The 14970-nt window shown below is 36.1% G+C and overlaps 1 protein-coding gene across 1 annotated transcript; it reads left to right on the top strand.

Annotated features, from left to right (window-relative positions):
* The first annotated feature begins 8159 nt into the window (after positions 1 to 8159).
* Positions 8160 to 13260, top strand: LOC143579600 (uncharacterized). The gene is made up of 3 exons (XM_077062856.1): positions 8160 to 8842; positions 8903 to 10020; positions 12476 to 13260. The coding sequence occupies exons 1-3, from the start codon at positions 8160 to 8162 to the stop codon at positions 13258 to 13260; spliced, it is 2586 nt and encodes an 861-aa protein (XP_076918971.1).
* Positions 13261 to 14970: the final 1710 nt, after the last annotated feature.

A 14970-nucleotide genomic window follows, 5' to 3' on the forward strand; every position in this document is an offset into this window, starting at 1 on the left:
TTGACAGGTCAAATAGAGAGAAGGAGAAAATGGTGTTAAATACGGTAGAGAATCAAATTGGGGAGTTGTCTAGTTCAACAAATGATATCAAGACTGTGATATATACGGTGGTTAATAAAAATACGGAAGGAACAAGTAAGAAGAAATCACAAAGGAAAGAGAAAGTAAAGAAGCCATCGGGGTTTCAAAACGAACAAAGAAAGTTGACATAAAATAACATTATCATACGATTTTTTCATAAAAAAATGTTAGTTGTTATTAGTGTCGTCAAGTTCTTAAATAATTTAAGAGTTTTGTAATGATACTCATCATATGTATGTATGTATGTATGTATGTATGTATGTATGCATGCAGGGCCGGCTCCATGGGTGGGTGAAGTGGGCGTCCGGTCGGGGCATGTCTTTTTTGAGGGCACATAAATTTTTAAAAATTCTCAATATTATATATGTAGGATACCCGAACGCTTATAATCTCACTAATTTTACGATACCCATATACTTTTTAAACCCACTTTTTTCAAATCATCCAAAGATTTATTGGCCCATTAAAAATTAAAAAAATATGTCCATTACTTGAAATTAATTAATAAAAGTTAAATAAAATAAATAAATGAAACAAATAGGCGGGATAATAGTGTCGAATTCGTACATCATCGGTCACGGTAGCATCTGTATAAAAGAGTTATTGAAATTGTATTGAAATCTTATTTACGATCCACAATGCTCCAAGAAAGATTTAGTGAGTTGGCGATGATAGCTTTCGAAAACGTGATATAAGGGAGCATAAACTGCGATGAGTTGATTCACCAATTCACTATCAAGAATGTTAGAAGAGCTTCACAAATCCTTAGTTAGCTATTAGCCTATTTAGTATATTATAGACTCATTCTAATACCATGATTTTGTTAAGTGTTATGTTTATTGTCATAACTTTAATCGTCATTTAAAAACAATATTTACATTTTTTTTGTACATTAATGCTTAAGGGACATTTTTTTCCGACTCAGCTGAGGCACGTGAATTCTCAATACCGGCTATGTATGTGTATGTATATATGTACCCTTCAGCTGTGTTTGTGTTGAGTAAACAAAGTATATATTTTTGGTCCCCAGCGAGATGTTTTAGTATCACCATGCATTTCACATGTGAAAAGATCATTGATATCTGTTTTGTTGATAATAAATAATTGATACGAGAATCATGTCAATTTATATTATAGTATTGTGTTGTAGATATTTCAAATCTCTTGGTCAACCAATCACTTAACCGCTCAAATAACTCTAATTTTTTTTTCTCAAATATTAATGACGATGAATTTTCAAAACGTATGAAAATTTGAAAAGAAAAGAAGACTTTTATTTCTTTATGGAATTTCCTTTATTATTCGATACTAGAATAATTAATTACATAATTACATAACATAGTTATAATACTAAATCATAATACGCGTTCTAATCCTTCAAATCCAAGGTAAACACAACCTTCTCCAACGGATTAGCTGAGCCTATAACAATTCGCCACGTGTACAAATTTTCCTTTGAATCCCACGGAAGAGTGGAAGGTCCGACAGTTTTCCTTCCCTTAGGATTTTTATACTATGAACTCTAGGGTTCGTCACTCTCTTGCGCATAGTTCTTAACATCATATATGTGATTCGTGGAAAAGAAGTACTATGGTTGTGTTCTCATTGAAAAATTAAGTGTTTACACTATGGATTTGCTGGATGTTGCGGAGAAACAAGAAAGATGGAGATGAAAGTTGATTATGAATGTTTAGGGTTTGAGATGTAGGAGATGGTGTGTTCCATGGAAGACGCATCCTAATCTGTGACGAAACAGGTTTCGTCGAACGATGGAATACTTTCGTATTTCGTCGGGTCTATTAATACGTTGACACATGGCGAGGTTTTAATGGTTATTGAGGTTTTAATGTTCCATCGGATAAGAGGAAACGTGGTAGCTATTTTGGGTATTCTCAAAACCATGACTAAAGTTGGAAATGGCTTGGTTAAAATGGCTATTTTTGGAATTTTCCCTTTATTAAAACATGATCCAATGGAGACATTGCTCCTCTAACGTCGCCACTTCGTTTTTCAAGCTCTAGCCACCGTCAACTGTCTTAATATCCGCCAACGTCAAGATCTCCGTCAAACACCACCGTCAAGGTCGACCGTGTTTTCTATTATGTACGTATCTCGTGTTTGACGTTGTTTGCATCTCATGTTTGTATGTATAATTATGTAAGAACGATTTTAGTGAGAAATAAATTATGTATTGACTCATTTGTTGAGGCATGAAGAACAATTTTAGTAAAATTTTGTATCTTATGTTTTGACTCATTGGCAATCACATTACCGGCAACCTTTAGTGGCGGGTCATCAACGACGACATATGTCGCCGTTATTGCTTTGCTTTTTTATACTGTTTATAAATAAATGACATCTAAAATCTATATAATAGCATCACGTGTATTGCAAATTGCAATGGCTTTCGATTTTTTAAGCAAAGATGCGGAGGTACGTAATTTTTTTTTTATTGAAAATATGTCTCGAATCTCCATATGCCCCCATGCATATGCAATACATTTTAATGTTTTACATGATTCGTTACGTTTTGAATATTTAATTCAACTAGTATTAAATCCGCGTGAATTTATAAAATACAATTTAAAATTTTACATCGTCGAAAGTTTATAAATAAAACCAAACCGTGACTCATCTTACTGTTTACAAGCTAGTTAATAAATGGTATTGCTATTGCTTGAATGTGATTTGTACCACTTTTCATTTTTATTGTTATTTAGATATAAAAAGTTATACAAATCTGGTGTAGACAATTAAATTTGATGTGAATCTCTAGGATGACCACATTATGAGTACATGTTGATGTTGATGTCAGACTATAATTTTTTTTTTAACGGCCAACTAAGTAACGCCGGGTATCCCGTACGCGGCCCCCATTGGCTAAAGGTAGCCCGAGCCGGCCACTAGTCCGGACGGACGGAGCCCCTAGCGGTCCACTTGTTGAGGGATTCACCGGATAAAACCCGACCCCCACGTCCGCCAAACGGCACGACAGCGAGGAGGCGGTAAAACCGGGTGAGATCAGGACTCGAACCCTGTCAGACTATAATTAAAATCAAAATCTCAAGGGAGGCGCTACCTAGTTGTATTTTATTAAAAAAAATTATAAAAGACTGGATTTTGGTGTTGTAGGAAAGGATAATAGAAGTTTAGAACCACAAACTTGTTAAGAACATTCAAGGGCTCCTCAACCCTCATGGGGGGCCTTCAATTAAAAGCGAAATGAAAATTCGGGGCCCTTTTATCCATGCTTAATTACCGATAGTAAATTAGTATAGCCATGAACATACAACACGAATACACGAATACATGTTATTAGCTCAACTAAGAAGTTGTCTTGACTCTGGAGAGTGTTTGGGACTGCTTTTAAAAACTGAATAGCCTGATAATGGATTTTTATGGAAATCTCGAACATCCATTAGTTTCGTGATTTGTATTCACATAAGCCTTATGAAATAACCCCGGAGGAACAAAATCATTGTCACCAGGAAGATCAGTTAACCAATATCATTGCACTAGACCTGCATTTTATATCTTTATTAAGTTAATCGAAATTAGAAGCAAACGTCAACTAATCACGAAGTAGATAAGATTACAATATACAAATCCCTAAATTAGAGGTAATAAACCTATTCAACAAACGATTGACTCTTGAATGTCGAACTAACACTTGAATCGTGAATGTCTCTATCCATTGCGAGTTATCGATTGTGATATTAAAACCCATGATCCGAGTTTTTACTTAACTAGGCGCGAGAGTCAATTGTGAGGTTTTCCATAACCTTGATGCCGAATGTCAGTTGCTCCGGCCTAGATGATCGCCCATTTTATTGTCCAGTTTCTTCTGTGACAACTTAAATCACCTTCATAATCAAATAACATAAAATCATTCAAAATATGTTAAAAATATTAGATTCTTTTGAACCTCTTTGATCATGCCTCTCTCTAACAAATAAACCTTCTCCACCATCTTCTTTATGATCTGACCATTTCTTTAATTCTTTTGAATTCGGAGCAGCTAACACCTCTTCCATGGATAAATTAAGTTTCCCTCCCATACATTAATGTGTCAACAAAATGCTCGTAAGATGATGGCAAAGATGTTAGAAAGATGATACCCTGATCCACATCATCTAACTCCACTTCAATATTCTCAAAATCTAATATGAGTTTACTCACACGGAATATGTACACGGAAATGAAATATCACTTTCGTATATACTCAATATATTTTGTAGAACACACAACAATAGTGTGTTTATTTTATGCCATTCTCCTTTTACTGCAACACCTTAATATATGTTCTGTTTTCTTCGATTTTGGTCTTGCGTTTGATGGTCCTAATTGAGATCTTTGTCGAACTTGTTTCTTCTAGTATTCAAAATCTTCTACTCTGGTTTCTTATATTCTACTGTCTAGAAAGTTGCGGTTCTTAATAGAAACATCTGCCTACAATGTTCTACGGCTTATGTTCAAATTCTTCCAGAGTTTAATGGCTTTTATCGACATTATTTTTCTGATCTGATTTTCTGATTGTATCATATGCAGCTTTTGATTGAGAACTTTGTCCAGAATTGTTGATGCCTCTAATCTTCTCCTGTTTCCTTTTGATGTATCATATATTCTATTACGACTGTTCTTCCTGAAGTAGTATATATATGATTGACATGTTTGTCTAAGATATAAGATGGAACATAACTGAGCAAAAATGGAAATAATATGTGATCCGGATCTTCCAGGTTCTATTCTTTTATTCTAATTCTGATTTGTCTAAATTGCTCATCTTAGCTCTACTCTAATACCACTTTGTCTGAATAATTATAACATTGAACATTAAAGGCTGAACAATATATAAAGTGATATGCACATGAAGGTATTTGTAGTAATATCCCAACAATTATATTCAAACAGAAATGTAAGCACAAAATGGACATAACACTTATTGACCACATCTTGTAGGCTCAGAGGAAGGTTGAGCCTCTGCCGCAGCTGAGTACCCATTATCAAAAGGGGGAGAAAGCATAATTGTGAACTGATTCGGATATTTCTTCTAGTAACAGTCGTTAGGGTTGGTATCCTATCCATCTCCGCCTTCCTTCCAAAGATACTGTACTTACTTGGGACACTTTTGCACCATTTGAAGCTGAAAACATCACTGGTGTTCCTTTCCAAAGCAATCCATATTCTTTCTGCCCATTAATTTGACAACGGTAAACCAATTCGTATTGTCATTCGCATAAGAAATGTGTAAATGTTCGAGTAAATTGGAGCAAATATGTCATTCATTTAGTTCCATAGCCTTTGATCTTCTACTATGCCCATTTGACCATTTCGAGACGAGATCAATGCGTTGTTATAATATTTAAGTGGACACAAAGCCTAACCTCCTCTTCCTTTATACTTTGTTACCCTATAGCATGCGGCCCAATTTATTTTTTTTCGCTCACATCCACCCCATTAATCACGTTCCAAGGAGCTTCATATAAGAAAAAACGTACTAACAATAAGTCGATAGACTTTCAAGAACCGATTTCTTTCGACGGCGAAGAACCATGGCTTTGTTTTTCTCAGTAAGATTAATTTTGCCATTTGAAAGAGGGTTATAGCACAGCTTATTGACCGCTTACCTGTCTTTCTATCAGTCTGTTGTAATTGTATCATATTTATGATGAAGATATAAAGAATTGAAATTCTTGAAACAAAAATTGAGAAGAGTTAATCGTCCCCATTGATTGAGTGGAAGTTTTTCAATGAGTGTTTTTTTCAAAGATCTCATTATTTTTAACATATATTAATACGGAAAATAAAACATTCCTATTATTTAATTATTAATAACATATATTATTTAATTAAATAAAGATTAATACAGAGAAAAATGAAATTTAGAGATGAACATAATTTTTTTGCTAAATCTAAAGAAGAATATGTGAATTGTTAGCATTTCACATACACATGGTAAAATCACTAGAGTGCAAGAATTAAAAAAAATATATATATATATATATATATATATATATATATATATATATATAATTAAGATTTATTTACTTGATATAGCTTGCGTCGTTGCTTGTTTATCCTCACCTAACTTGTATGTATTCATGAAGTCTGTGAAGTTTAACGTGTTTGTGAACGACAAAGACCATGGGCCATGATGCTAATTGAGTGGGTTTTATTTATTTGATATTTTTTTTTCAAAAACAAAATAATATATTTTTCAATTGTTGTTCTAAATTGATTTACCTTTATCAATGAGAATCTATTGAAGGAAAAATAAATTTTAAAAATTGATTGCGTTCGTATTGATGATATATGGTTAGATAAGTTTGTAAAAAAGTAAAAAATATATTTTTGTTTAAAAATATGTAACAAAGAGTAACATGCATTGCCTTTTTAAATTATTTAATTCGAAAATAGAAGTAAAAAAAGAGAGGGTGCCCTTATTTTAAATTTTTACCAAAGTTTTTTACTGATTTTAATCATATCTTTACCTATTAATTTTTAATGCGGTTTTTCACTTATTTTTAATGTGATCATATAAAAATTTTAAATAATTTTAAAATGTTATTAAAATATCTTACTTTGGTTTTCTAGCAGTAAAAAACTAAAGACAAAATGAATAAAAATTACAACACAGTAGTAAAAATTGCCGTAAAAATTTAGTTTAAATTTTAGCATTTTTAATTACCTAAAATCTAGAACTTCGACACAAACACTCTTCCAAAACAATTTACTAAATTATTCATTGTATTTCAAAATACCTTAAAGTCCAAGATATTTTGTATTCTATGTTTTCTCACAAAAGTCCTTGATAAATAATTCAATGTTTTTTTTTAAATTTAACATGTTTTTTTTAACGTCAATAATAATTTAGACTAATGACATGCCTCTTGATGAATAAATATATTATATTTATGTTACTTGCCATTGAAACAAATGGTGTGTTTTCAATTTCCTTAATGAATAAATGTATTGTAATAACTTTAATTAATTTAAAAACTAGTGTTTCACCGGCAGGAGTCGTGCTGGTAAACACTGGGGTGATAAAAGTTTTGTATTCGGACAGTTTCCATTACGTTCTTTATGCAATACTTTAACTAAAACAAACAAACAAAAAAAATGTCACCGATTAATTAGTTGCCGTCAAGTCTCAAGTGGCCCAATGATGACTTTGCGGCACCAAACTTATCCTTTAACCTTATTAGTATTAGTAATAGTAATTCTTCGTTATTCGCTAAAAAAACGTTCTTTCGTAAAATACTTACTATTTGAGAGGAAAAAGTGAAATAAATAAACAGATATGATGGACAAATAACTAACCCAGCTATCTGTTGAGATGATAGATAGACAGTTGGTTAAAAAGACGTAAGACTTGGAACAATAGATAGACAACGGCCTTGATCTTCGTCATTCAACAAACACCTCAAACTTGATTCGGTTCCTCTGTGATCACTTATCGTAGGAAGTTGAATATTTATACGTGGAATGTTAGTACTTGGTGTTTTGTACTACATATGTACTTCAATCTCAATGATGCTAAACGCATCATTTTCAGAAATATTATTGGGTGGGTTAAATATAAATATAAACAAATATATTAGGTTCATAGAACTATGTGACTAAAAGTAAAGTAATGATACGAAGGATTAAGCCGGTGTACATTCAGTAAAAATTATATTTGAGGTGCGTTTAGCACAACCTAATAAATTATGTTATTTAATGATATGGATCAGAGCCCACTCGAAGAACCATCGGGCCCATTGAACCATGACTAGAGGCTGCCAGCCCTTTAGTCTTGTCCATCCAATCTTTTGGTTTTCATATTTATCTCTTTAAATTTGGTAATAATCTTTTCTATGTTTATCTTATTTTGAATTCCATAATTGTCGTTTCTAGTTTCTTATTTAAACATTGTAATCTCTTATTGGATGGTTCAGTTTTGAGTAATAAGAATTTTCTTGAACAATATTTGTTCTTTGTCTTTCGGGTAATCGAAGGCAGGTTATCACGCTAGGTTTCTAGCGTCCACTCGTATACGAATCCGTATCAAGTGGTATCAGCAGCTCGGGTTACTCAGGATGTCTGCACAGGGGAGAGATCGTCGTCAACACCAAAGATTCGCCGCTGGAGGCAACGATCATGTACAACGTGATCCTCAAGACACTGCTGATATTGAACGTCTTCAACAACGGGTTCGTGAACTTGAACTCAATCAGCATCACAACACAGATGACTCCGCTACAGAGTCGGTTATATGGGAAGAAGAGAACGACGGGTTTCACAACATATTCGGTCGGCGCCGCCGTCATGGTACGCCGCCACCACCACCACCGTCAGACCCCATTTGCGCTTTGGGTATTCGTACAGAGATTCCAAAATTCGAGGGCAACATGCAACCAGATGACTTCATCGATTGGCTTCAAACGGTGGAACGAATATTCGACCTCCGGGATGTTCCCGACAATCTCAAGGTAAAACTTGTTGCTATTAAATTAAAAAAACATGCTTCGTTGTGGTGGGAACATGTGAAGAAACAACGATATCAGAAGGGTAAAAACAAGGTGGAATCATGGGACAAGATGAAGAGGCTGTTGCGAGCAAAGTTTTCGCCCGGCCAAGAATCTTTCTTAGAGTATCACAATTTGCGACAGCAATCGTTGTATGTACAAGAAATTATTGCTGAATTTGAACACTTGCGTATGCGTTGCGGCATAGAGGAAGATGAAGAACAGACTATTGCTCATTTTTTAGGGGTACTCCGGTCCGAAATCTCGGACGTTGTTTATTTACAATAGTATTGGTCATTTAATGACGTTTGCAGGTTAGCTCTACAAGTGGAGAAACAGTTGCTAGCTAAACATCGACCAAACACCCGCACTACAACCACTGCTCGGCCTCCGACATCGACCTCTTTTCAACCACGGGGCGGACCCATCAAACCCGACCCTCTCCCATCGCCGGGGCCTCAAACAGGTTCATCAAGTGGTACGTTTCGCGATCGGTGTTACAAATGCCAAGGCATTGGTCACCTCAAACGGGATTGTCCCAATAAACACGTCCTTGCTTTTGTTGACGAACCCGCACCAAAATATGATACTGAGGACGATGACGAGGAAACTGAAATTCTTTATCCCGATCGAGGTGAAGCACTTGTTGTTCAACGTATTCTAAACACGTCCGTAGCAGATTCATCCGATGACACGCAATGGCTTCGTAACAACATTTTTCGCACAAAGTGTACATCTAAAGGCAATGTTTGTACCGTTATCATTGATGGCGGTTGTTGTGAAAATATGGTAGCAAGTACCATGGTGGAAAAACTCAGATTACCGCTTCAAGACCACCCCAACCCGTACCAAGTAACATGGTTAAAAAAAGGTAATCTTCTTAAAGTTACTCATCGGTGTTTAGTTCCTTTCTCCATTGGTAATAAATATAGTGACGAACTATGGTGTGAGGTCATTCCTATGGACGCATGTCATCTTTTATTGGGCTGTCCATGGCTTTATGACTGTCGCGTAAAACATGATGGCTTCTTCAATACTTACACCTTTAAAAAGGATGGTCTTAATATCACATTGGCACCCTTGGATCCAAAGCAAAAAGAGTCCACATCATTGTTGGTAGCAAAGTCAGAACTCACAAAACTCACCAAGAATAACCAAGAACATCTTATTTTTGGGCTATTAATTGCCGAAGAAAACCCCACTGTATCGCTAGTTCCACGAGAAGTGCAACCCCTCTTGACCGAGTTTCGTGATTCTTTGCCTACCGACATTCCCGCTGGTCTTCCCCTCATACGGGAAATCCAACATTGTATTGATTTTTTTCCAGGTGCAAGTATTCCAAACAAGCCCGCGTATCGAATGAATCCCAAAGAGTTTACTGAATTACATCGCCAAGTAACAGAATTGTTGGAAAAAGGCCTCATTCGGGAGAGTATGAGTCCATGTGCAGTCCCGGCTCTACTCGTGCCCACCAAATGGCACTTTTCGAATGTGTATTGACAGCCGCGCGGTTAACAAAATTACAATAAAATACCGGTTTCCTATTCCGCGTTTTGATGATTTACTCGATCACTTATATTGCGCAAAGGTCTTTTCCAAGATTGATTTACGTAGTGGGTATCACCAAATCCGAATGCGACCTGGCAATGAGTGGAAAACCGCGTTCAAAACGCGAGATGGGTTATATGAGTGGATGATAATGCCATTTGGGTTATCTAATGCACCGAGTACTTTTATACGGTTAATGAATCACATTTTCAAACCTCTTATCGGCCAGTGCGTTGTCGTTTATTTTGATGATATATTGATTTTTAGCAAAGATGTCCCCACACATTTAACCCACTTACGTGATGTTTTAATGATCCTCCAAGAGCAAAAGCTTTATGCCAATGAAACAAAGTGCCAATTCTTGACAACAAAGATTATATTTTTGGGTTATCTAGTCTCAGGTGACGGCATCCGCATGGACGACTCTAAAGTTTCAGCCATTACATCATGGCCATCCCCATAGTCGCTTCATGAGGTTAGAAGTTTTCACGGTCTCGCGTCTTTCTATCTCCGCTTCATTCGCAACTTTAGCACTATTGTCACCCCTCTTACGGAATGCTTAAAAAGTAGTAAGTTTACTTGGTCCTCCACCGCCCAACACTCGTTTGATGCTCTTAAAACCGTCGTCACCAACGCACCCGTTCTTGCCTTACCAAACTTTGAACACGTTATTCATGTCGAATGTGATGCCTCGGGGGCGTTTTGAGCCAACAACAACATCCTATTGCTTTTTTTAGCGAAAAACTAAGTGATACACGGAGACGATATAGCACGTATGACAAAGAATTTTATGCTATTGTTAGGAGTCTTGAATATTGGCGACATTACCTACTCCCCAATGAATTCGTTCTTTATTCAGACCATCAGGCGCTTAAGTTCATTCTGTTGGGTTTAATACGGGTGTTGCCCCGGCCCGTCTTGGGTTGGGCAGTTGAAGACTAGAAGGGTTGAATGGGCTGGCCACCCACTCAACTTTAGTGGCCCGTTTTATATTATTTCTTGTAACTTATGGAGAAAGAAATAAACCCTAGTTAGCCTCCCTATATAAACAATGTTGTATCTTGTAATTTCTTTAACACCTCAATAAAAGAAGAGACCCTGTTCGTTGCCCGTGGACGTAGGTTACACACCGTGACCGAACCACGTAAATCCCGTGTTCATCTTTATTGCTTTACGATTATTATTATTATTATTATTGTGTTTTGAATCTGTGTTTCGTAAACCCCACTGCCACCACCAAAAGCATATTTATATTGTTTTGTTTGGATGATTGTGTGCTTGTGAAAAGCCACTGCCATATAACAATTATTATTACATGATAGGAATGTGTGTGATTGGAATTTGTTATATGTGTTCTTGAGTTATACTGCCGCCGCCATTATTGTTTAATATTGAAATTGTCATTGCAAAGTCAAAGCAGTGTATATCAAGTTTGACCCTCTCGTTCAGAAAAGAAGCGGAATCAGGTTCATTGCTTTCGTTTCAGTTTTCTGTTTGGGTTATTTATTGGTTCAGTTTTACTTCTCGTTTATCCGCTGCGTTTACGTATTATTGTTCGTTTTAGAAATCAATTAGAAATACCGTTGTATTGTATTGATTTCTGTCACCCTATCCGACTCCTTTCGGGTCAGCCGCGTACACGTAATACCTAACACATTCAAGGCCAAGCAAAGTTAAATCCCCGGCACGCAAAATGGGTCGAAACTCTACAGGATTTCACGTTTATTATCCGGCACAAAGCAGGTTCGGCCAACTCCGTCGCGGACGCTTTAAGCCGTCGGCCAACTTTCATCACTACCGTCACTTTTCAGGTAACCGGGTTTGAATCGTTTTCTAATTTGTACCAAGATGACCCTGATTTTCATGTTGTTTGGGATAAGAGTAGAACTGCACCATATCAGTCGTTCATACAAAAAAATGGGTTGTTTTACAAAGGGAAATGCTTGTGTGTGCCTCAATCCTCCTATAGGGAAGCCATATTGTTGAATGCCACCAAGGGGCTTTATCTAGTCATTTTGGAAGGGCTAAAACAGTTTCTTTAGTTCAAGATCGTTTCTTTTGGCCGAAATTAACACGGGACGTTACCATGGTTTTGAAGAGATGTCGTGTTTGCCACATTGCTAAAACTCACAATACAAACAAGGTTTATACACACCGTTGCCCGCCCCTACAGGACCATGGGAGGATGTTAGTCTCGATTTTGTATTGGGTTTACCCTTCACACAACGAAAGAAGGACTCGATTATGGTTGTCGTTGATCGTTTTTCTAAGATGGATCATTTTGTTCCATGTGTCATAGACATTTGATGCCTCGCAAGTTGCACGACTTTATTTTGCAGGAATCGTACGTTTGCATGGGGTTCCAAAGACGATTACGTCTGATCGTGATTTCAAGTTCATTAGCCATTTTTGGCGAACATTGTGGAAGCGTTTAGGTGCAAAGTTAAAATTTAGTAGTTCACACCATCCACAAACGGACAGTCAAACTGAGGTGACCAACCGGAGTTTGGGAAATTTACTTCGGGCCCTTGTAGGTGATAACCCAAAGAAGTGGGATTTGGTTTTGCCTCAAGCCGAATTTGCATATAATAGATCCAACCATAGTGCAACAGGACGAAGTCCATTCTTCGTTGTGTATGGGAGAAACCCTTTCACTCCACTTGATTTGGCTCCTTTTCCTGAGCTCGACCACTACAGTGCAGAAGGTGATGAACAAGCCAACCAAATTAAAAAGCTACATGAACAAGTTAGGGAGCAGATTGTGAAGCATAATTTGCAATATCAAACGAGGGTTAATAAACACCGGCGAAAAGTGGTTTTTAATGAAGGTGATTTGGTTTGGGTTTATTTGCGACGTGAACGTTTTCCACAAGGACGTTTTGGGAAGCTTCAACCACGGGCTTATGGTCCTTTCCGTGTCCTGAGACGAATCAATGATAATGCGTACAAGATCGATCTCCCGAGACATTATAAAGTGTCCGCCATTTTTAACGTCGCCGATCTAACACCATACGTTCCCGAGGATGCAGGTGACTCGGGGTCGAGTCCATTTTTAGAGGGGGGGGGGGATGATAAGGATCAGAGCCCACTCGAAGAACCATCGGGCCCATTGAACCATGACTAGAGGCTGCCAGCCCTTTAGTCTTGCCCATCCAATCTTTTGGTTTTCATATTTATCTCTTTAAATTTAGTAATAATCTTTTCTATGTTTATCTTATTTTGAATTCCATAATTGTCGTTTCTAGTTTCTTATTTAAACATTGTAATCTCTTATTGGATGGTTCAGGTTTAAGTAATAAGAATTTTCTTAAACAATATTTGTTCTTTGTCTTTCGGGTAATCGAAGGCAGGTTATCACGCTAGGGTTTCTAGCGTCCACTCGTATACGAATCCGTATCATTTAATCTATGAACTTGTTTTAGTATGGTATGAGATAGATTCGATATGTGTACATGAGTTTCGTTGCAAAGGTTACTTGCTTTCATTTTATTACATGAAGTTCAATATATGTGAGTCAGACGTGCCATTTTCAAAAGTTGCCATTTTAATGGGAGGGTACTAGCATAGTTGCACAATCAAACTTCGTTAACAACAAAAACAAAAACTCTATAATTTGGACATTGTTATAATCAAACGCACATTATAAAATTTAAATGAAAATGATGGGTGTGTATATGTACATGTTAAATGCATCATTGTAATGAATTTACTTTAGTCACATATGTACATGTTAAATGCATCATTGTAATGAGTTTACTTTAGTCACCTATCTAATATTAACATTTAATATATATTAAAAAGTTAAATAATGTAGATGTGTTATTGCCTATTGTACAAGTTTTTGTATAGTTCTTTTACTTTACACCGGGTTATTTTACTATACACATGTTGTCTTTTTCTTTTCTTTTCTTTTCTTTTTTGAACGACAATTTAAATTATCGACGGGTCACTAGCCTTCTGATATGACCTTTTGAGTACCCGACTTTTACACCTCGCTTCCATCGCCAAAAGCGGCACCGACAACGATTCTTTCTGCACCCCCTCTATTTCTCTCAGCCAGTCTACTCGATTTTGTATTCTGGCAAGTGACAATAACTCTAAATTTGTGTAACACTGTTAAATTCAATAATTGCGAGTTGATTTTAGGCATATTGCTATAAACTTGTAATCGAGTTACATGGCATATATGCACTTGAAATCAATGAATTTGTGATTTCAATTTTTAACGTGAATTACTAATTATGAACTTTTAATACTTATTTTATGATTCAATTTTTTTGCATTTGAAGCGTTTCAGATTTAAATTTTCGGCTACCACCACCGTAATTTTCAGCTACCACCACCGTTCGCAGCCTACGAGAGGGCACCACAGAATTACAAGTAGATATCTAATTTCTAAACTAGGGGATTTTTTTATGCTAATTACAATTTACAAAATGCTTTGTTATGTTTAGTGATGTCTTATTAGCTTATAGTTGTTGATCAGTTTTTCATGTAAATAATAGAAAATGAATAAAATAAATCTATGAACCTGTTACAGCATAAAGAGTAGTAACCGCAGCAGAGTGATGTAGCCGGCGTGTTTATCATCTTGATCGAGTTCCCCTTTATGATGTATAGTTAAGGATGGTGTTTGGGTTTTTTAGAGTAACCCGATTTAGGAGAGAGGGCACACAAAATTGTTATGTGTGTGAGATTAGGTTATGATGTTAATATTTATCTCTCTTTATATACACCCAAGGAGAAACCCTTTATTAGTTAATTATATGTAATATGGTCCATCAACAATTACCAAACTAATATATAATAAGGTATAGTTAATATTTTGATCTAT

Source organism: Bidens hawaiensis, unplaced genomic scaffold (genome assembly GCF_021521415.1).
Source record: "Bidens hawaiensis isolate Kalapana, Puna unplaced genomic scaffold, B.hawaiensis_p1.1 tig00029884_1, whole genome shotgun sequence".
Classification (NCBI taxonomy): Eukaryota; Viridiplantae; Streptophyta; class Magnoliopsida; order Asterales; family Asteraceae; genus Bidens; species Bidens hawaiensis.

What these genes read in the sequence shown, in the direction of transcription:
- LOC143579600 (XM_077062856.1), top strand. Translation starts at nt 8,160, where the DNA reads ATGTCTGCACAGGGGAGAGATCGTCGTCAACACCAAAGATTCGCCGCT. An exon ending in CATTTTTTAGGGGTACTCCG is followed by an intron (nt 8,843 to 8,902) that starts GTCCGAAATCTC and finishes TGACGTTTGCAG; the next exon opens with GTTAGCTCTACAAGTGGAGA. An exon ending in AAAAGGCCTCATTCGGGAGA is followed by an intron (nt 10,021 to 12,475) that starts GTATGAGTCCAT and finishes TTTATTTTGCAG; the next exon opens with GAATCGTACGTTTGCATGGG.